This window comes from Heterodontus francisci, chromosome 24 (assembly GCF_036365525.1).
Source record: "Heterodontus francisci isolate sHetFra1 chromosome 24, sHetFra1.hap1, whole genome shotgun sequence".
Taxonomy (NCBI): Eukaryota; Metazoa; Chordata; class Chondrichthyes; order Heterodontiformes; family Heterodontidae; genus Heterodontus; species Heterodontus francisci.
This window is the reverse complement of record NC_090394.1, coordinates 64878707-64900767: the sequence shown is the minus strand read 5'-3', so window position 1 is coordinate 64900767 and position 22061 is coordinate 64878707. Positions and strand designations below refer to the sequence as shown.

General features: G+C 41.6%; 2 protein-coding genes across 7 annotated transcripts in view; one reads left to right on the top strand and one right to left on the bottom strand.

Annotated features, from left to right (window-relative positions):
- The window catches only part of txndc11 (thioredoxin domain containing 11), a 96573-nt gene extending 94770 nt beyond the window's left edge, over positions 1 to 1803 (top strand). For 4 of the 6 annotated variants that reach the window (XM_068056417.1, XM_068056416.1, XM_068056418.1 and 1 more), the window contains one exon: positions 739 to 1803. In XM_068056417.1, coding sequence (XP_067912518.1) covers positions 739 to 1339 — 601 coding nt within the window. In that variant the 3' untranslated portion in view covers positions 1340 to 1803. The remainder of the gene's footprint in view (positions 1 to 738) is intronic. The other 2 variants (XM_068056421.1, XM_068056420.1) reach the window with 1 other exon arrangement.
- Positions 1565 to 15611, bottom strand: snn (stannin). Its single transcript, XM_068056422.1, has 2 exons — positions 15392 to 15611; positions 1565 to 3077 (listed from the first exon to the last, which is right to left on the bottom strand). Exon 2 carries the CDS (start codon positions 2972 to 2974, stop codon positions 2714 to 2716), a length of 261 nt encoding a protein of 86 aa, XP_067912523.1. The 5' UTR covers positions 2975 to 3077; positions 15392 to 15611; the 3' UTR covers positions 1565 to 2713.
- Between the last annotated feature and the right edge of the window lie 6450 nt (positions 15612 to 22061).

Below are 22061 nucleotides of genomic sequence, written 5' to 3'. Positions count from 1 at the left end.
ATCAGCTAGTTCAGCCTAGGTGAGTTTGTCCCTTCCTCTGGCTTCTGTAGTCCGCTGAGCAAACCATACTTACTAGAGGTCTCCGACTGACATCTGAGCTGAGCTCTGCTCAGTTGGTTTCAAAGGTGATCAAATTGGCTTTCAGGCCATTATACTAAGGAGGGATGTCAACCATGGTGTCTGATCTGTATTCAATGACCTATGCTGAAAAGTATGTCCTCCATTGAGTAGCCTGCCAACATGTATTGTCATGATAAACAATGCCCATTTGTAATAATATACCAAAGAGTTGCTTCCTGTGGAATTGTTGTCACATCAGCCATAATGCACTTTCAGGAGGGCAAAAATTGAAGGGAAAAAATTGTTTTTTGTAATGTCAATAATCATACCCTATGATTTAAACTTGAGCATTTGATAGTTTTGTTAATTTCAAGCTTTAAGAATTTGTTAATCTCAACTTTGACCATTTTTATATTAGATCAATACCCCTGTGATGCTATTTTGATTCCTTCTCATTGAAGATAGCCGTCTTCATCGTGACTGGGTTTGTTGTTTTTATTGATCTCCTCTGTATAGAGGAGTTGTTTAAAATGTGGATAGGAGAAAAATAAGAATTTGCTTTTTTATTAGTAGATGAACAATGGAGTGTTCAAAGTGGAGAAATGAAATGTTCATATTTTACCAACATCAGGATATCTTCACTGCAAGTTCACTCTCTTTTTCTGTATTGTTTTTCAGGAAAGATATGAGTGTGAAGTACCCTGAGGATCTGCCATTAACTGTCCCTAATCTAGTGAGGTTCATCCTATTGCATTCTCCCCAGTTAGTTCATCAAGATCCATTCTGGTCTTGTAATCCAGGCTGTATCCAAAAAGCAGCAGAATTACAAAAAGACCGAATTAGCCAGCTGGAGAGTGAGCTAAAGAGACTCCGTGCAGAGATGCAAGCATTGCATCAGGCTGAAAAGCAACTGGCTTCACAGCTCTCTGCAACCAGGCAGGAGGAACACCAACTGAAACTCCATAACCAAGCTTTACAGGAGAAAAATGAAAAGCTCAAACATCAGAATGAGAAACTACAAGCCCTGTATAACCAGAGAAACACAGAGCTGGCTGAAACAGCAGAGAAACTGAGTGAGATTACAGCAGTGTCAGAGAAACTCCTCAAAGAAAACATTTTGCTTAAAACATATATGGCTTCAATTGAAGAACAACTAGAGGAAAAAACTAATCCCTCCTCGGCTCCAGTTCCCATTGAAGAAGAATCTAGCTTAACTTCCCATTCAGAAAATAAAGCAGAAACAGAATCTTTCTCAAACAGCGGCACCCATAGATTGTGAAGAGGGACATATCCTGAAACTGCAGAGACACGAGCCATGTTGCTACGTAACATTTTTTAAAATTGCACCTGGAATATGAATTCTATATCAGGGCGGGGGAAATCTATTCGTGTGAGGTTTATGAAATGTCAGTAAAATTTTCTTTCCTCAGATGTAAGTTTTTTTTTTACAAGAACTATATTTACCAAGTTCTATTCTTGAGCATTTTGTGCAGATAAAATCTGATAAAAGGGCAAATTCTTTATTTGTTTACATTTGAATATTGCACTAATGTGAAATCTTGGTTACATTGTAGGTACAGTAAATTCATTTCTGTAAACTATGAATTACAGGAAAGAGGAAAAATATCTGATCATGGAATACCACAATCTATCAAGTTTTTTTAAAAAAAATGAAACTGTTTAAGTATGATTGACCCCATTAAACATGCTCTTAATTAAACAGCAAACTGCTCAGCCACCATCTTAACTCCACTGCAGACCTTCTGGATCACTTGTAGACTGCAACTACAGTCTTCTCCGTCATAGGCCCAGACTAGAAACAGTTTAGAAAAAGTGCTTTGGTAGCATCCTAGCAGTCATATATCATTTTAGCACAACCTCTCATAAGCAAAATGCAATTCTACATCTTTCAATTTGTGATCCTGTCAATTATAGCTTGCTCTCCCCCTTTTCCCTTCCATTTTCCAAAACCCCTTTGTAAAGATAATACAGGACCCAATTTGAGGTGATGCAATTTTACATAGGGCCATTTGAAATAACCATAACATTAGATAAATGATCAGCAGCAGTAGTGTCAGTCTGTAATTTTTGCAAAAAAATTACTTTGAACTCCCTAAATCATTTCTAGTTCTGTATCTCTTTGAATTTCCCACTCCTCACAATTCCAACATAGCCTCAACAATGAAACAAGCATTGAAAGATGATCAGTTAAAACAAGGCCTTTTCTCGGGTAAAATTTACAGCAGTTCATTTTGCATTTTAGCATGTAATACTATCCTGCACAATATAGAAGACAGATTTCATACTGATCTATGCACATTTTTTCCAGAGATCCACAGGTTCAGTAGGGATGAAACTTACAGTAGTTGCTCCATCAATTTTATAGGCTCAGTTAAAAGGGATTAGAATTCAAGTAGGAAACACTGCAAAACAAACAAGAATTTTGAATGGCTAGTCTTGATTTTCCTTGATAACATGCAGTTGCAGGTCAACAGACTGCTGGCTAGTCTGTATCCTCTCGTTGCTACCTTGCTATTTCTTTTTAATAAGCAGCTTGAACAGAGTTAAACCTTCACAGTATGAAAAATGATTATCCTACAAATGTTGTTTAGTCCAAAGAGCAAAAGCTGCAGTCGTGAACTGTGATTGAAAGTTAGCCATGACCTTCCGTCCCATTAGCTGTCAGCTTGGCTTTCCGCTCTACCCGTGGCCCTTTTGCAGAGTACTGCACCAGCAGGAAGGGCTCTTTGGTCTCTCCTTCTCCCACGATGCTTTCTTCATCTTCCGACTGACCTATTCGCTGCAGCCGCAGATAGCACCAGCAGCCCAGGATCAAGGCACCGAGAGCTGCTATGGCAATGAGAATCACAATGACTGTGACCACTCCAGTGGTGGGGCTGTGGTCCATAGACATGGCAAGTGTCCAGTGTAAGCCTTCAATTTCAGATTTTGAAAAGAGTGTTGCTTCAAATCGATGGTTGGGGGAAGTTGCTATAGTTGATATGCTTGCAAAAAATCTGAAAGAAAAAAAATGATTTGTAAGCAGGTTCTGTGTAGCAGATGTGGGTTATTAGCTGGTACTGCAATAGAGACGTTCAATTTTAAATGTCAGTCTCTGAAAATATCGTTAAGATTCCTGTTTTTCCCACCCTTTTTAAAAAAAAAAAAAGTTTGTGGGATTTCCCTACAGCTATCTGGTTATTATATTGAAGGTTATTTTTAGGTGAATACCATGACTGTGAAAAGCCCCAAACATCTATTAAATGAAACAAAACCAGTATTTAAAATTTTCCTTTGTCATACAATGACACAGATCTAGCAGCTTTGCAAATGGTGCTAGTGTTTCAATTAAATTACAGTACTTGAATCTGACATGCTGATAGTATCATGTGTTTTCCCCCTAGGAAGCTAATTAAGGCAAAACTCTACTGGGGTAGTAAAGAAAGAAAACTAGTCTGGGAGGAGCCCCACTGACTGCAAAATCCGAGCCATACTTTCAAACAAATTCCTTTTTATGCTTAACTGCACATTTTGCTTGTGGTATACCCCTAACCCAGTGATTTCAATATTAGTAATTTTCGAACTTAAATATACCAATGCTGTGGGTAAGATTCTGCCCCTGTATAATCTTGCCCACAATGTTTTGCTTCTGCTCAATGATTAGCCTGATCCGCCCATACAATTGGAAACTTTTCTTTCAATAGAAGCCCACAAAGTCTGGCAGACTCCTGGGCTCTAGACCAGCGCATGACTGCACTCCACCACTACATGAGCTGACGGTGGGTTGGGATCAGATTCTGCACTGGGCAACCCTACTTTCCCTTTTAAAAATTCAAAGGAGGAAATATCTGAATTCGCATAAGTTTGTGGCGAGCTTCACAATATCAATTCTAATTCTGCATATTTAACAAAAACTAAAATATATTATTTAAAAGAAAAATCCACCTAATTATTTGACCACTTTACTTGCTAACTAAATATAATTTATCATCAGCAAAATCTGAAACACACAGTGCAAAGGAGATAGATACATTATCCAAATAGGACCATAAGTGCTCTTTGCAGCCCAGCCCATCCCCTAGACATTTCCTCTAAATCATGCATTTAGGAACAAAACCACCCTTAATATACTGGTGTGTTTCTCTTATTTGTAGCCTGTGTAACTGAATTGAATGTGGGATTATTCCTCTTTGAAGGAGTAAAAAGGTTTCTAGTAAGTGCTGCAGGGTTTTTATTCATATTAAATTGGCAAAATACATTATTCTGTTACATTTTGTAGGTAGGACAAATTTATTATATTGGTGAGATTGTATAAAACACTAGTTTGGCCTGAACTGGAGTATTGTGTCCCATTCTGGGCACCACACTTTAGGAAGGATGTTAGGACATTAGAGAGGGTGCAGAAAAGATTCACAAGAATGGTTCTGGGGATGAGGAACTTCAATTACAATGAATAGATCGGAGTAGCTGGGGTTGTTCTCCTTAGAGAAGATTAAGAGGAGATTTGATAGAGGTTTTCAAAATCCTGTGGGGTCTGGACACAGTAAATAGAGGGGAAACTGTTCCTGTTGCCGGAAGGGTCGAGAACCAGAGGACACCGATTTAAGGTAATTGGCAAAAGAAGCAATGGTGACATAAGGGAGAACTTTTTTACGCAGCGCGTGGTTAGGATCGGAAAAGCTCTGCCTGAGTGTGTGGTGGAGGTGGATTCAATCGAGGCCTTCAAAACAGAATTGAATAATTAGCTGAAGTGAAAAAATTTGCATGGCTATGAGGAAAAGGCAGGGGAGCGGGACCAGGTGAGTTGTTCTTTCAGAACATTGGCACAGACACGACAGGTCCAATGGCATGTTGTGCTGTAACCATTCTATGATTTACGCCGGTTCCCTCATTTTCTACACATTAAAAAGGCCAGTCAGTGATGTGTGGTGATCGCCCCAAATTTAGACTCAAATATGAGTCCTACGGTAAGAAAATAATATGCTCAGTTCCTCATACTTTTACATCTCTTAGGTAGCTCAAAGGAGTCATCTGGTCCTGCATGATTTATTCTGGCAAAAATACAGGCTACTGTCCACAAAGATGTTCAGGATGTGTTATGGTTGCCTTTGCTGTTACATCTGTTGCAAATATGATCCTGTGCATGTGTGAGTTCCTAAGAACAGGATATACCCCCAAAATACTCTGCCTAGTGTTACAGAAGACAAATGGCCTCTTAAACGGTAAGCTGGAAGGCTGCCAGTGACTGTGGAGCAATAGGGTAAGAACAAGTTACTGCTTTCAAGAAAAGATTTTAAGATGTATTCCTTGAAGTTTTCTGCATCAGCTATGGCAGATTCCAGTTCAAAACAAAGGCCAGAATTTATCATTGGGTGGGAGGCAGTGGCGAGCCCGCCTCCCTCGGGACTGGGGAGCCAGGCCAGGATTTTTTGCTCCTCAGGCCCTTGATTGGTCTTGTCCGGGACTTCCACCTCCTTGAGGCAGAACGTCCAGCCTAACGGAGCTGCCGGCCGGTCAGCGGGCCGGCAGCTCTTAGACCCAACAGCACTACCGGGTGCAGTGGCCACTGCTGGGACTATACCCAGCCATCGCAAGCAAGGTGAAGGTCTGCCCTGGAAGACAGCTATGTTTTTAGGGCCTCGCTGGGGACAATCGGCCGGGCCCCAGTGAGGCAAGGGGGGTCGTTTAGGTGGGTGGGGGGTGTTATGTGTTAGGGGTAGTTGGGGCTTTGGGGATGGCCCTCTGTGGGGCACAGGGTGCCCAATCAGGAAGCCCTCTTTCCCCCCCAAGCCCACAAGATATCTGCCTGGTTTTACCTGCGGCGGCAGGAGGAGGCCCTCAAGTGTGAGTTAATTGGCCATTTAACGGTTTTGGTTGGCCTGAGGTGGGCAGGCCGTTTCTCGGCACTGCCTCCCCACGTAAAATTGCAGCAGGGGTGGGAGGGGGTTGGGAACGGCCCCCCCCCCCCACCACCTTCCACTCAATTTTACACAGCCGCCACCAGCCCGGTCGTTTGGGGGCCGTAGAATTCCGGCCAAATTGTCCTTCAGATCAAATTGTTTAATCCACAACGGTGAACTAAGCTAATTTCAGATCTTCAGCTGAGTTCAAGCTGGACTTTCTAGTCCCTCAAGCAAATGTAAACGACTCAATGGTGCTGAACCCAACAGTATTTGAAATAAATATTTAACTTTGCTCCTTGTTTTTTTTTGGGTGGTGGGGGGGTGGGGAAGAGGGGAGGCTTATTCATTGTAAAACGGCTTATTCACCAAATTTAAAATGGAGCCCTTCGATTCTACTTTGATAGGACCAGTTCTGATTGCACTTTTACCAAGTGCCTCACACATGTGAAGCCCAAGAACTTTATAACTGGAACAAAATTCGGATCAGCATACATAGCATTCTTTAAAAAAAAAAAAAAAAATTCTGTGTAATTTATATCCATTGTGCTGCACCCTGAATTATTCCACCTGGATCGGTAAATCTGATCCCAGACCAGTGTGTAGCATGTGTAATGTGGAGGAATGATCAAGCATATACCACATACTAAATCGGCAAACCTGTTGGGAATTGCATGTCTGTCTGCCTTGTGTGCATGTATTAGTGGTTCCATATGTGAAACAATCTGTTTTTTGGGAAAAAATAAGATTCAGGTTTCTTCAGCCAATTCCCATGTAGTAGCTGAAAAGAATTAGGGAAAACCAGGCCTGGAATGGAGAAATTTCAATAAGTTCCAATGATACACATGCAAAACTTGTCTTCACTTGAACTATGAAAAGCATACAGCTGTACAATTATAGATGTTCTACACCTCAGCTGTATCTGGAGTGAAGCATAAATGGTGATGGGTCTATCACTCTGGCTGTAGGTAATTGGGGTGGTGAGTTGAAGTGATGACAAAAGAATAATGGTCAACCTGCAAATTTCCCAGAATATATTAGTACCATTTGGTTAAACAGGCTGAAATTGATATTTTGGCAGTTTGTCAGGCTACAGAGGCCGTCCCATTGTCTGTTAAACAATCACTAAACTTGCAAGTTTGATGTGTGAAGGTTGGGTCTTGGGGTAGTCCCAAGTTCACGCACATCACATTGAATTTTCCAAAAGGATATACAATTCAGCTAATTATTATATGAATGCCAGATCTCTTTAGTACCAAGATTAATTGTTTTTTTAAAAAATGTTCTCTTCCCTCGGTCTCATCTGGCCATGCTCTGCAATATAACATATGTTTCCCCATCAGCTGTGCTGCTTTTCAGCAGCATTTGCATAATTAAGTTATAGCATAAATAGCATGAGTCAGCGACGGCCACATTCACATGAAATCTAATCTGATTAAGAGTGCAAACAAAGCAGCTCCGAACAGTAGCAATGTGACTCCTGACCCTCAGTTCTTACTTCTCATGGAAGTGTTGGGGAGATTGTAAACTGCTGTTGAACAGCACTTTGTGACCGTGTTTCTGGTGCATTCAAAACTTCTGTAAGGTTCAGGAAGGCTGAAACCACTTTTTTGCACGAAAGAAGAATCTTGTCCACTTAAAGTTCCTGTTGTTGTTGTTTCTACTTTACCAGAATCAAGTGGATAATGAGTAGGAAGTGACCAGAGCAGAACTTTGCTCCAGAAGTACATAATTTCCTTCAGAAAGGAAATATTCAGATCAACCAGTCTGCAAGAGCTCATTTTGGCATTCTCAAGTTGTATCTGTCAAATTTTAATGAAACTTGATACCTTGGAGATAAACATCACTCAAGGTATTTTTAAAATATTAATCAACAAAGAGCATTTAGATTTTGTTTTTTTATCATACTTTTTATAAAGATTCAAATGAAGAGTGGGTGAACTCGCCTTTGCTCTGACTTTTAAAGTATATCACAAATTTGATGCATTTGACATTTTTCTTCCTGATTGCTAGGCTGGAATCCAGATACATGCCGTTTTTATAGGGAAAAGTCAAAACTTGAAACAAAACAGGCGTAAACTAAATCAAACATTCCTTGAAAGTGATTTTAAAGAAATTATCCTGCTTTTTCTATAATCAATTTCTGTCATTCTCAATCAGCATTTCTCCAAATTACTGGCTAATTTATGGATCTGTAAAAAAAAAAACTATCCATATTTTTATGAGGTAGTCTGGAACAGAAGCAACCCAGTACTCCTTTTAAAACAAGTGTTGTCAGTAAAAAGGTTATGAACTATAACGTTTACATTGTAATTACTACAATGAGTTTTGAAGATTCATCATGAGCCTTCATAGCCTAAGTCCACACAGCACAATAGGTCAACGCTTTCAGCTCATAGCTACACCAGAATCAAATCATAAATAAATACAGTGCATCACATTACTCCCCCTCTTTTTATGTAATTTTTAACAAAGGATTTTTTCCATTTACAGCATAAGCAGAACACATTAATCAGAACTCATGGTGATGACCATAATTGATCCACTTTGTCATTCCTGCATGAGTGAATTGTGAATATATTCTATCCCACAGATCTTCATTAAACTACACTCCAGGTTTTGAGTACACAATCCTGGATGATGTTTCAGTGCAGTAGAGTGGCTGTTCCATTGTTCTGTCTTTTAGAGGGGAAGTTACTTCATGTCCCCAATAAGCTGGCCTCCTGTTCCTTAAACTCCATTCCTATTAAAACTATTGACCACCCAAAATCCATTTCTAGCCTCCAGGAGAGCTAATATTGTAAATGGTTCCCCATCCTTCGATACTGTCACCTGCCTTTCAAAACCTCCCTTGTCATACATCTCAAAAACCACAAACCAACTTCTTATCTCCAACCCCTTCCCTCTTCAATGTCCTTCAACATGATCTTGCCGCCCTGGATCCATGTCCATCCTGTTTCACAACTCCTTCTTTGGATTTCTCCAATTAGGTTTATACCCTTCCCACAGTAGCAAAATGGCTCTGTGACCGGTGCATTATTCTCTCAACCTCCTCAATCTTTCTGCACGACATGATAAACCACATCTCACATAATGTGTGCTGACCACTTTTTTATCCCTCAATCAACATCACAAAAACAAATTATCTGGACATTATCACATTGCTGTTTGTAGGAAATTGCCATGTACAAATTGGCTGTCATAATTCCTACATTATAACTGTCTACACTTCAAAAGTATTTCATTGGCTGTATAGCACTTTGGGACACATGGTGGTCATGAAAGGTGCTATGGAAATGCAATTTTTTTTTTTCAGACTCAACTATTCCAATTCTCTACTGGCCAGCCTCCCATCTTCCACTCTCTGTGAACTTCAGCATGTTCAAAGCACTGCTGCCTGCATACTATCTCTCACCAAGTCCTGCTCACACATCACCCCTGTCCTTGTTGATTTATGTTCTCTCCCACACCCCCTACACTTCCAATATAAAATTATAATCTTTGTATTTAAATTTCCTAAATGCTTTATCCCTCCTCTATCTCTGTTACCTCCTCCAGCACTGCAACACCTTCCAAACTCGCTATTCCTCTGACTCCAGAATCTTCATCTTGCTATTGGTGGATGTGCCCCACACTTTGGACTTCCCACCCTAAATTCCTCTGCCTCTCCACCTCCTCTTTTAACCAAATATTTAATCAACCCTCCTAATATCTCCTCCTTTGGTTTGGCACTTTTCTCTCCACCCACCCACCAGAGCTAGAGTGGAACAATTATGGTGCTATCTTAAAGCAAGTTGTTGCTGTAAAATAGAACTGATGAAAGGTCACAGGCCTGAAACATTAACTCTGCTTCTCTCTCCACAGATGCTGCCTGACCTGCTGAGTATTTCCAGTACTTTGTTTTTATTTCAGATTTCCAGCATCTGCAGTATTTTGTGTTTATTGTTGTTGTAAACCAAGTCTGCCTGTTTAAGTGTATGTAAAAGAGCCAATGGCACTACTTGAAGAAAAGGAGGGGAGTTCTCCCTGTGCCTTGGCCAACATCTATCCCTCAACCAACATCACCAATTATCTAATTTTCTGTTCGTGAGACCTTGCTGTATACAAACTGGCTACTGCTTTTGTCTATATAGTAACAGTGGCCAGGCTTCAAAAGTAATTCATTTGCACAGGTACATTTCCTTCAGACCATGAAAGGCACTATAAATGGACACCTGCCAAGAATTAGGCACATTGGTTTTGTCATATGAACATTGATTTTTAACTCTTGCTGGAGCGAGGAAATGACATTGAACAGATCAGCCTTGGCTGGAAAAAACATTTGCATATTAACAGATGGTGCTTGTGTAGACAAAGGACCATTCCCTGACATATTCAACCCACAAATGAATGTTGATCACCGGACAGTGAGGGAGTGGGGAAGCGCATTCCAGGGCCTGCTGAGGTGATGCAATCCACAGGGGCCAGGACTGGTTGGACCAGCTGGTCACATGACCAACTGGCTGTTTCAGGGTTTTTTTGAACTAGCTACAGAGAGTTTGAGCAGAAAGACTGTTTGCTCCTGGACTGAGAAGATCTTTCCTGTCTGCTCCCATCTCTTTCTCACAAGCCTCTGAATCCACTGAAGACACATGAACCCCGAGACAGAAAAGACTTCTACAGCAAACAAGGTTTAAGAAGAAAATTGGGCCAAATGAAAAGCAAGAACTACCTACAATCAAGGACTCTACACTGAGTTCAAAGAACCATAACAAAAACTCTTCAGATATTGCCTCAAACTTTTTCACTTTATTTTTCTTCGAATCTTTTCTGTCTCTATTTGCATGTGTGTATCTCGTATGCATGCTAGCGTGGGTGTGCATGTATCCGTAGGCATCAACCAAATTAGAGTTTAAGTTTAATGAATTTCAACTTTTCTTCTTTAAACCTAAGAAAACCTGTTGTGCTGGTTTCATTGCCTTGTAATTGAAAAACAGTGAACAAGGATTTACCAAGGGGAAGCTAAAAACACTGGGCTGAATTTTACGCCGCCCCAGTGGGTCAGATGGTGGTGTGGGGGCGGATGGGGGTGGCGTAAAATTGAACTGGAGGCTCCGGCAGGCATACCCGCCCCGCTCTCGCCTCCGGTCAACTTTACAGCGGTCGGGCAGGGGAAACGGCCACTTAAGGGCCCTCGCCCACCTCCGCAGGTATTTTACCCATAGCTGCCGGCCTTTCCGTGCGCCGGGGAAGGGGGGGGCATGGCAGTTGGGCACGAGGTGCCTGATTAAGGACCGCCCCCGCCTCCCAACCCACCTCCCGGGCCCATGATGCCCAATCCTCCCCCCAAACGACCACTCCAGCCTCACCAGGGCACGACCAATCTCATTGGTGAGGCATGCCCAACTTACTTTCGCTCCTGGCTCCAGGTCGTCGGCTGGACTGCAGTCCCAGCAGTGGCCACTGCTCCAGGTGGAGCTGCTGGCCCGCTGATTGGTCAGAAGCTCAATGAGGCAGGACTTCCTCCCTCAAGCGGGTGGAAGTCCCGCCTCGGGACAATTAAAGCTTAGGGACCCATGAAATGCAGGACTCGCCACCGACTTGGCATGTTGGCTGGCTCCCATCTGTCCAACGTGAAATCCGAGCCACTGAAGATGTTGAATGCAGGACGGAGCCCCGGGCTAGGCGGAAGCAGGTATGTCGATGGCGAACTCCCATCCGCCTAAGGTAAAATCAAGCCCCGTGTGCTTAAAAATAAAACCCTGTTATGGTAAGACCAGGTGAAGGCTGAGAGGGACCCCTAGACACCTTTCTCACCTGGTCGTAACAACATACACACTACAATTGATTTTTTTAAAAAGATACAACCTTTATCCAAACAAAAGCAATAACTTCCAACTAGTTTTACAATCCAGTAAACCAGATGCAGAGGATATATAACTCCTGGACTTTTACCTCATTACTAACTTCCAGTACCTTAGAAACTTTTTTTTTACAAGATGCAAGTTGATGAAAAAATTAATTTTGTCAATGCAGCCTACACAAAAGACATTCAATATCTTCAGTGGCTCGGATTTCACGTTGGACAGACGGGGGCCGGCCACCATGACAAGTCGGTGGCGAGCCTGCTTCCGCCTCGCCTGGGAATCCGTTCCATATTTTACGGTTCCCCAGGCTTTAATTGTCCTGAGGTGGGACTTCCACCCACTTGAGGGAGGAAGTCCTGCCTCATTGAGCTGCCAGCCAATCAGCGGGCCAGCAGCTCTTAGTCCCAGCAGCGCCACCAGGAGGGGTGGCCACTGCTGGGATTGCAACCCAGCCAACCGCAGAGGAAGACATGGAGCTGGGAGTCCAGGTAAATTTTGGGGGGGAAGGTGGACATGTTGGGGGCTGGGGGTAGTGGGGGCAGCCCTCCATCGGGCACCCCCACCCCCGAGACGATCGGAAGCTAACTTGTTTTTCCCAGGCTGCTTTTCCTGGTTCCAGGACACCCGCTTGCCACGCGTAGAGGCCTTGATTGGCCTGGGGCAGGCAGGCCGTATTTCGCCCTCCCCCCCCTCACCCTACATAAAGGGGGGCAGAGGCGGGAGTGGGTCGAGAATGCCTCCTGGAGCCTCCCGCTCCATTTTACGCCACCCCCCTGCTACCAACCGGCTCGTTGGAGCGGCGTAAAATTCCATACAAAGTTTCTCAAGTGGTCAGAAGAGAATATTGTCCTTTTTAAGGAAGCAAATATCTAGTAACATAAAATTGTTTCATTGAATCAGACACTTACAACATTTAATAGCCAAATCTACTGTCAGTAGGTATTTTAAAAAAGCAGCAAATATCTGCAACTACAATGTAAAACTTTCCATTTTAGTTAGCACACATAACTCAACATGAACCGGGATGTTCCCTTTTAAAACTGAGCTTTTATAATTAAATCATTAAAAAAAATTAGAAAGGTCAATAACTGTTTGAAGTGTTTAGCTATCACCATAAACTGGTCTTAAAAATTCATGTTTTTCCCCCCAAATTGTTCCTCACACACCAGATTTTGCAACTGCTGCACTGGAATTCTGAATCAGTTCTCTACTGGAATGCCTCAACCTTCCCAGTGTCATCACATTTGTGTACTTATGTATTTGGTCAAATTATAATAAAATGGTTTGTTTCAGAGAACTTTACCTTGTTGGAACAGCATTTTTGTCTTGCAGCTCTATAAAGCAGCAGACGGGCAGTGAGCTAATTATGCTGATCTGAGAACGACTTGAGCTCCTGGTGTGCATGGGTATTATTTTTCTAAAAGGATGTTACATAGTTTATTTTTAATATATGTGACCTAAGCATAACACAGCAGCTGCAGGGATTCAAGGCTATTTCCTATCCAGTGCGAGTGGCAAAACCCTTTTCAGAGATATTTTCCCCACTTGGGGGGGATAAGATGAAGAAGAGTTATTAATTCCCAAGCTACTCGCTCATTTCCTACACGCGAATTAGTGACTAGTTAATCTGGTTTCAGTCAATACAAAAGCAAAATATTGCATATGCTGGAAATAGAGTTTTTCTCTCCACAGACACAACTGATGTGCTGAGTATTTCCAGCAGTTTCTGTTGTAATTTCAGTCAATGCTCATGTAGTTCTATCACATATTACTATAGGAATTTTAAAACCAGCCTTTGCTGTTTAATTGTTAATTAAATATGGAATCAAACTGTGCAGCATTCAAAAAAGTAAGCAACTCCATCCCCAGTGCCGAGTATGAATTTCTTACTTGGCAAACAGTACAAATACTACAAATATATCATCTAAGACTTTTGCTCATATTGCCCCGTTTCTACTGCTGAAATCCTTGAGGTATCACTAGCCATAGCTTATAAACCAAGCACAAGTCACATTAAAAAGAATTCTGTTACAGACTAAAACAACAACTGTCATATATAGTTCCTTATATATAATTCATTTTACATTGAAAACCTCTCGATATTTAATTAAGAGGGAGTGAAAAACATAACACAGAAATAGACACTAAAATGGAGACCAAGACATAGAGGGTCTTGACTGGAAAGGAGGACCAGAAACTTAATCAAAAAGATGGGTTCTTAATAAGGTTTTTAAATGGCGAGGAGGGGTTAAGGGTGGGAGTTGCAGAAAATAGGGTTCAGGCAAGCTGAATTATCCACTTTCTAATATGCTCTGTTCTTTCATGGTTTAGAAGCGACCAAAATTACTTATTAGATCACCTATATGGTAAGAGGTGTCGTGAAGCAAATCTCTTGATTCTTGTACCCAAGGGGGTCCTGATATTGTGGAAATGTAACCAACAGGTTATGGCAGCTGGTGACAGATACATAAATTTTTGTGACCTTTTTGAACTTTGATGCTCTGGCAAACAGGTGCACAATACAAAAAAGCTTATCACAAAAATGGACCTTTCACAAAACATACACGTTTGAATAGAATCAGCTTCCATTTTCATTGGGCATTTTTTTTTACATTTCTTGCTTGTAATTGACTTAACTGCAGGAGGGAACTCCAGAAAAATATGGGTGGGGAGTCTGCGGGCAAATCAGGCACCGAGGAACTTCATAACCCTTTTCGCCAAGATTGACCCCCAAGAGCGGAACCATAAACGGAGATCATGTGCAAGTTTGAGCTGTTCCATATTCCAAGTAAACTGCTGGTAATAAGCAATAGGTTAATCCCTTAGTTACCAACTCAAACCATTCTTACTTTTTGTTTCCAAACCTTCACCCACCTACTCATACACCCGCAGGCATTGCCCGCATATTAAAATGTCTAAAAAAAACAGTACCAATTGACAACTGCCCAGCAACAAATTTTAAAAAAGCCATCAATGTTGACCATTGAAACACAATAACACGACAGCAAATGGGTCAGTTTCTCCTCTCCGCAATGAGGGCTCAAGGGGGGGGGGGGGGGGGGAACGCTTTGGGGATTAAGATAAAATGTAATAATGTGTGGCAATGTGAAGACACAGCACCGATACAGCTTCTGCTACAATGTTGTAATTTACAGTTAAAATGTATCGGAAACCGCAGGGCAACATCTAGAAATTTAAGAAAATAATCAGTCAATTTCCCCTCCCAGCACACGCACAACAAGCGCCTGGTTTTCCCCAGGGGAATTTATTCCCCCGACATCATTGGCACCCGAAGGTTCGGCTGAGGATCAGATGCACACCCAGTCACCCAAAGCACTATTTCACAGCCTTGACGCCAACAATCCATCTAAACACTGTACTTTAAACACTGCGTCGCTTTGTCTTGCTGATCCACCGATCCTGCATTGCAACAAGGTATCCGCTGCGGAAAGCAGCGCCCCTACAGTATCTATCTATATATATATATATATATAAACGACAGACAACATGCAAGGAAAGGCAAGTCCGGGGTTTTTATATCAATGCAGCGATTGCAACATTCACTCGACTGCAGGAGATACTCACCATCTTTCCACACACAAAATCTCCAGCCATCACTCCTGTATTCCTGGAGCACTCTCCAGGGCCAGGCGGAGGCTCCGGGGGACGATCTCCAGGATGCCCCAGCCTCCCCCCGTCACTTTCTCCGGCCGCGATGCTGCAAGAACTTCCCTCCCTCCCGCTGCTGTCAGTATCAGGCTCGCTGCAAACTGCTGATCGGCTTCACCAAGCACCGCCCAGCCCTCTGAGCTCAGCTCAATGACTGACAGCCACAGCTTTCCAATCGGAGCCAAGAGCAGCCACAAGGGCAGAGAGGACCCGGGGGCAGGTGAAGGTTCCATTTTGACAGCATCATGGAAACAGCTGCAGTGTTTTGCATTCAGCCTTTCACCCGCTCCCCGCAAACTACACCTTTCAGCGCTCTGGACCGCCTCTTGATCGGTTGCTCTGACAAATTATTATAAAGCTGCAGTGCATTTCAAAAAAAAATAAACGAAACGCTGAGATTTATACAGTCGGCTCTTTATTCAGACTTGTTCCCTGCAAATGATTTGATCACGGAGTTTCTTGCACTAAATTACCATTTCGCTGTTAATTATGTCGCTTCATATCAAATTATTTGGATAATTCAATTTTTAATGCAAAACATTTCAATTCTCAGTAACCACACACACAATGGTATTGGGGACACCATTCCTTTTGGGATAAAAATACCTGTTGGAGTTGAACGGGTCTGCACTGACTGTAGATGTGTCCTGTTTCCATTTACTTTTTAATAATACTAACTTGTTTTGGGAGGGCAATCTGTTTTCCATTTTCCAAGAATCAATGTGAATTAAATTCTTCTACAGTAACAAAATCTATTTGCATATTCTGATTGTTCAGCTCTCACATTTTAGGCGGAGCCTCCATTCCATTTCCATAAAGTACATTTCATTCTATTATGATCTAGGTGAGTCAATCTCGCCATTCAGAAAATCCCAGCTTCTTTGTCCCTATGTTCAGATTATTTTGTTCTGCAGCTAGTTAGTTTTTTGCCAACATTTCATTTTAGTTGGAAGGTCTGCTGCTGTTAAGCACTAATAAAATGCTTGTTGGTTTTTAAATCAAAGTAACATTTTTAATTGTTATACTTAATAATTTACTTGTTTTAAAGTCATGAATGAAATGCAGATCCATAATTCCTAAGTGAGCCTAAACATTGAAGGCAGAATTCTTTAAACTCCCAGGTGCATCTTTGTATTCTCTCCCAAGATGTGGACATCACTGGCAGTTATTGCCCTTGACAACTTAGTAGCTTGCTAGGCTATTTTAGAGTCAACCAGATAGTTGCGAGTCTGGAGCCACATGTAAATCCGACTGGGTAAGGACAGCAGATTTCCTTCCCTAAAGGACATTAGAGAACCCAATAGGTTTTTATGACAATCTGGTAGTTACATGGTCACCAATACTGTCTGGTCACTACCAATTTGGGATAGCATATGGTATGGGAATTTATCCTGATGGTCCAATTTCACAATCTATAGGGACCGAGGTGGGAGGAATGCACTGTCTTTTCTCGTTCCACTTCTCCACAGGTCACAACATCTATTTAAATGTTTACTTGGTTACCGATACAGCCATTCATATACTTTATTTTTTATCCTAGAATAAAATAGACCAACCAGGTTTCTTTAATAAACAACAAAATTATCAATTTATTATAAAACAAGACTTAACCGGTAATGAAGCAAAGCATTAACACACCAATTCAAAAAAATGAAAGTTCCCTTTTTTTTAAAAATTCCCCTATGTCACTCACACAGACTGGAAAAAATACAAAAATTCACTCTGCAGAGGTCTGTTACAAAAAAAGACCAAAAAAAAACACTTTGGCCAGATCCTTGCTAATTCTTGACAAAAAAAAGATATGGAAGGAAGTCAGTTGTCCCTTTTTTGGTCTGGCATCCTGGTATATGGAGACGGGTCATTGGATCGTTTCAGAAGCAGTCCATTCTGGAGATGTCGAGAATTATTCTAGTAAGCTTTCTAGGAGAAATGTGGCATCAAGTTTTTTCCGCCAGCGCACACTTAAATCACAGGATTTTTTCTTCAGCTTCTCAGGAACTCTACGGCACCAGGGATTTTGTTTCTCCCACACTGGATCTTGGCAGGATTTCTTCAAAAAGGTAAAGAAGGAGGAGAGCTGTGTGATTTATTTTTTTTCCTTGGCAGGAGAACACCAGCTGTCTTCAAGCAGTTCACACCCCAACTAACACTGAAAACAATGTTCAAGCCCCAAACAGAGAGTGAGCCTGCTGATCTCCATAAACCTTGACATGTGGCTTCTCTATAACCATTTTTTCCAGGTCACCAAGGGCTCCGCTGCCTACCAAGCACAACCTACAGCTGGTTTCCAGCACAGGTGGTCCTCAAACATCATCTTGTCCTGTCTGTGAACTTGGTAAAAAAACACATATCCGTGGAATCTTTTCAGTTTTAACACAAGTCCTCAAAAAATTTTTTTTAAAAGGAAGCACTTTCATAACAATATCTATAAATACCTGCAGAGCAAGATATTGCAAACTGATTACATGGAGTTCCAAGCTTCAATACAGTCAAGATTTCCAATTATATCATGAAACCTGAAAATGTTGGTTTTTGGTTCCTCCGAGGTTTGTTTTATTTTGTGCAATGGATGTAATGGGGGTATGTGCAGCAACAAGAGAATTGTTCTGTTATTGTCAATAAATAACTCTTTAATGTGATATTTAATCCATAAAATTGTATTTGTCTACATACAACAATCATCACTGAAACAGATTATCTGGTCATTACCACATTGCTGTTTATGGGGGCTTGCTGTGTCCAAATTAGCTGCCACATTTCCTACATTACAACAGTGACTACTGTTTGAAAGTACTTCATTGGCTGTGAAGCACTTTGGAACATCCTAAGGTTGTGAAAGGTTCTTTCTTACATTATTGTGATATCTTTCATTGAAAAGTATGCTGAAAAGATTGGTACCAATCAGATAGATCAGCTTTGAAGAAATCAATTTATTGTTCATCTAAATAGTGCAGCAAGCATATGTTTTTAAGTTGGTAACTGAAAGCAGATCATATTTCAATGGATATGTAAGACTGAGTTAAAACATGTACAGTTAAAATATATATTTACAAATCAAAATGTGAACATTTTACCATGGTCCAAGACGTTTCACTTTTTTGATTGCAACAAATAGTGTTCAGCCCTTGCTCATTGTCCAATATTTATTCTCTAATTGATGAATAATCTCTGACCAATTATGTTGATTTGAATTACAAAAGGGCAGCTATCTAATGTAGTTATTAGAAGTCAATGATGGACAGTGTTAGTCCTGTGAAAAATGTGTGTACATTATTCAAGGATGTGTTGATTAATAAACTACAGTATGAACTGGTATAGAATTTCACAGAGGTCCATTGTTAGGCCTCCATTCATGATGTCAAGTTGTGAGAGCATCTGGACTAACAGCCACTGTCAACAGAATGATCAAATGAACATAGATTAGAAGCCTCACATCTAACTAAAGCAGTTGGTATGAGTGGGCTGTATAATGGGGCAAGCCACAGAAACTGCAGCAGCAGAGAAGTAGTCTATAGTTCACAAAAGCTGAGTTACTGATTTCAACTGTGCAGTTGTGAGGATGAGTTAAGCAAAGGCCAGCTGCTGGACCATGAGGAAGGAAAGAAATATCAGGGAAATTCTCATTCCAGTCTTCTCTCGTGCACTTCCTACCACAGCTGGTTAGACAATGGCAACAGCAGAAACATGGGTTTAAGTTGTATTAAGTCCTCTCAGCTGGAGATTGTGCTGGAAAGGAGAATTATTTAAAAATATATCTCCTTTTAAAATAGTTGTATATTTTAGAAAATGGGGTAGATAGTGGCAACTGGTTAAAAGAGTTATTTATATTGCAGAATCTGACTGCCTATGATAAAGCACTTGATTGGAACTACAGGCACGATATTTGGGAAGCCACGAAAGCCTCATTCATCAATGGAAAGAAGCAGAAACAAATCTAACTTTAAGGAGGTAAGTGTGCAGTGTATAATATAACCAATGCCACACTGGAAATTCAAGTCTGCAATTTCAATCTGGGGGGTCAGAAGACAATTATGATTATAACATTATCTGAATTGTTCAACCCTTGAAACTCACTGTCAGGTATTTATTTGCTAATTAATGGGCAATCTATAATAGATTACATTGATTTAAATGACAAAAGAACAGATCATGCAAATTGTTTTCATCTCTGCAGCTTTATTTAACGGCTACAAATATCACCAGACTCTACCTGAATTATTAACTAGTTTTTCACTACACATTGTTCTAGCTCAATGCTTCTCACAGTTATCAACTATTCAAATAGGGATAATTATCTATAATCTATAAATATATCAGCAACAGTTATAAAATCCAATTGTTTATAGATTTTAGATGATCCAAAAGGTGTTAAATGGATGCTCACTTCAAGATCATTGGGCAAAACTCTTGTCATGTTTGGAGTTTTCTGACGACACCATCATGATAGGGGAGGGGAATCTTTGTATAAAAGATGTTAAAATGATGCGAGGAGTCATTGCCAAGTTTGACTGGTTGATCTCACTGTTTGGTAAAGGGGTAGTCAGTTTGAATAAAAGCTGACACTACAGCCAAGCTGAGGGTAGAAAAGACTGGAGATTATAGCAAGAGCAGGTCTTTCCCTGGACTGAAGTCCAGAATACAAAGCGTTATTCTGTTTCAGCCAAGTAAGTTGATCCACTGATACATGAAAGTATAGCATATTCATTATTTTGTATCATTATGCAAAGACATGTTGTATTGATTGAAATAAGTGAATCTAATTATGACAACTGTTACTCTGTATGTTCATTTGCTGTGAATAAAGTAGCTTAACAAGTTGTATCTAGCCTCATCTCACCAAGTGCTTGCTCGGTCCACCTGCAGATAGATTGAAGACATGAAGATTCGGGTCAGATCAGAAAAGGGGATGCTATTGTTACAGATCTGGGCAATGCTACTATACAAATAGTCATAGGGCAGTGTCACTGAACTCCCATCAGTGTAATAAAAGCAAAATACTGCGGATGCTGGAAATCTGAAATAAAAACAGAAATGCTGGAACCACTCAGCAGGTCTGGCAGCATCTGTGAAAAGAGAAGCAGAGTTAACGTTACGGGTCAGTGACCCTTCTTCGGAACTGACAAATATTAGAAAAGTCACACGTTATAAGCAAGTGAGGTGGGGGTGGGGCAAGAGATAACAAAGGAGGTCTAGATTGGACCAGGCCACATAGCTGACCAAAAGGTCATGGAGCAAAGGCAAACAATATGTTAATGGTGTGTTGAAAGACAAAGCATTAGTACAGATTAGGTGTTAATACACTGAATATTGAACAGTAGCAAGTGCAAACCTGAAAAAAAACAGTGGGTAAGCAAACTGAACAAACTAAGATGAAATGAAATAAATGCAAAAAAAAGATTGTAAAAAATGTAAAAAAGAATGTAAAAAAAAAGGAAGAAAAAATAACTAAAAATGAAAGTAAAATGGGGGGCCCATCATGCTCTGAAATTATTGAAATCAATGTTCAGTCCGGCAGGCTGTAGTGTGCCTAATCGGTAGATGAGATACTGTTCCTCGAGCTTGCGTTGATGTTCACTGGAACACTGCAGCAATCCCAGGACAGAGATGTGAGCATGAGAGCAGTGGGGAGTGTTGAAATGGCAAGCAACCGGAAGCTCAGGGTCCTGCTTGCGGACTGAGCGGAGATGTTCCACAAAGCGGTCACCCAGTCTGCGCTTGGTCTCCCCAATGTAGAGGAGACCACACTGTGAGCAGCGAATACAGTATACTACATTGAAAGAAGTACAAGTAAATCGCTGCTTCACCTGAAAAGAGTGTTAGGGGCCTGGGATAGTGAGGAGAGAGGAGGTAAATGGGCAGGTATTACACCTCCTGCGATTGCAGGGGAAGGTGCCCTGGGACGGGGATGAGGTGGTGGGGGTAATGGAGGAGTTGACCAGGGTGTCGCGGAGGGAACGATCCCTTCGGAATGCTGACAGGGGAAGGGAGGGGAAGATGCGACTGGTAGTGGCATCACGCTGGAGGTGGCGGAAATGGCAGAGGATGATCCTTTGGATGTGGAGGCTGATGGGGTGAAAAGTGAGGACAAGGGGAACCCTGTCACGGTTCTGGGAGGGAGGGGAAGGGGTGAGGGTAGAGGTGCGGGGAATGGGCCGGACACGGTTGCGGGCCCTGTCAACCACAGTGGGGGGAAATCCTCGGTTGAGGAAAAAGGTCATATCAGAAGCACCGTCATGGAAGGTAGCATCATCAGAGCAGATGCGTCAGAGACGGAGAAACTGGGAGAATGGAATGGAGTCCTTACAGGAGGTAGGGTGTGAAGAAGTGTAGTCAAGGTAGCTGTGGGAGTCGGTGCGCTTATAATGGATATTAGTATACAACCTCTCCCCAGAGATGGAGACAGAGAAGTCGAGGAAGGGAAGGGAAGTGTCAGAGATGGACCATGTAAAGGTGAGAGAAGGGTGGAAATTGGAAGCAAAGTTGATAAAGTTTTCCAGTTCGGGGCGGGAGCAGGAAACGGCACCGATACAATCATCAATGTACCAGAAAAAGAGTTGGGGGAGGGGCCCTGAGTAGGACTGGATAT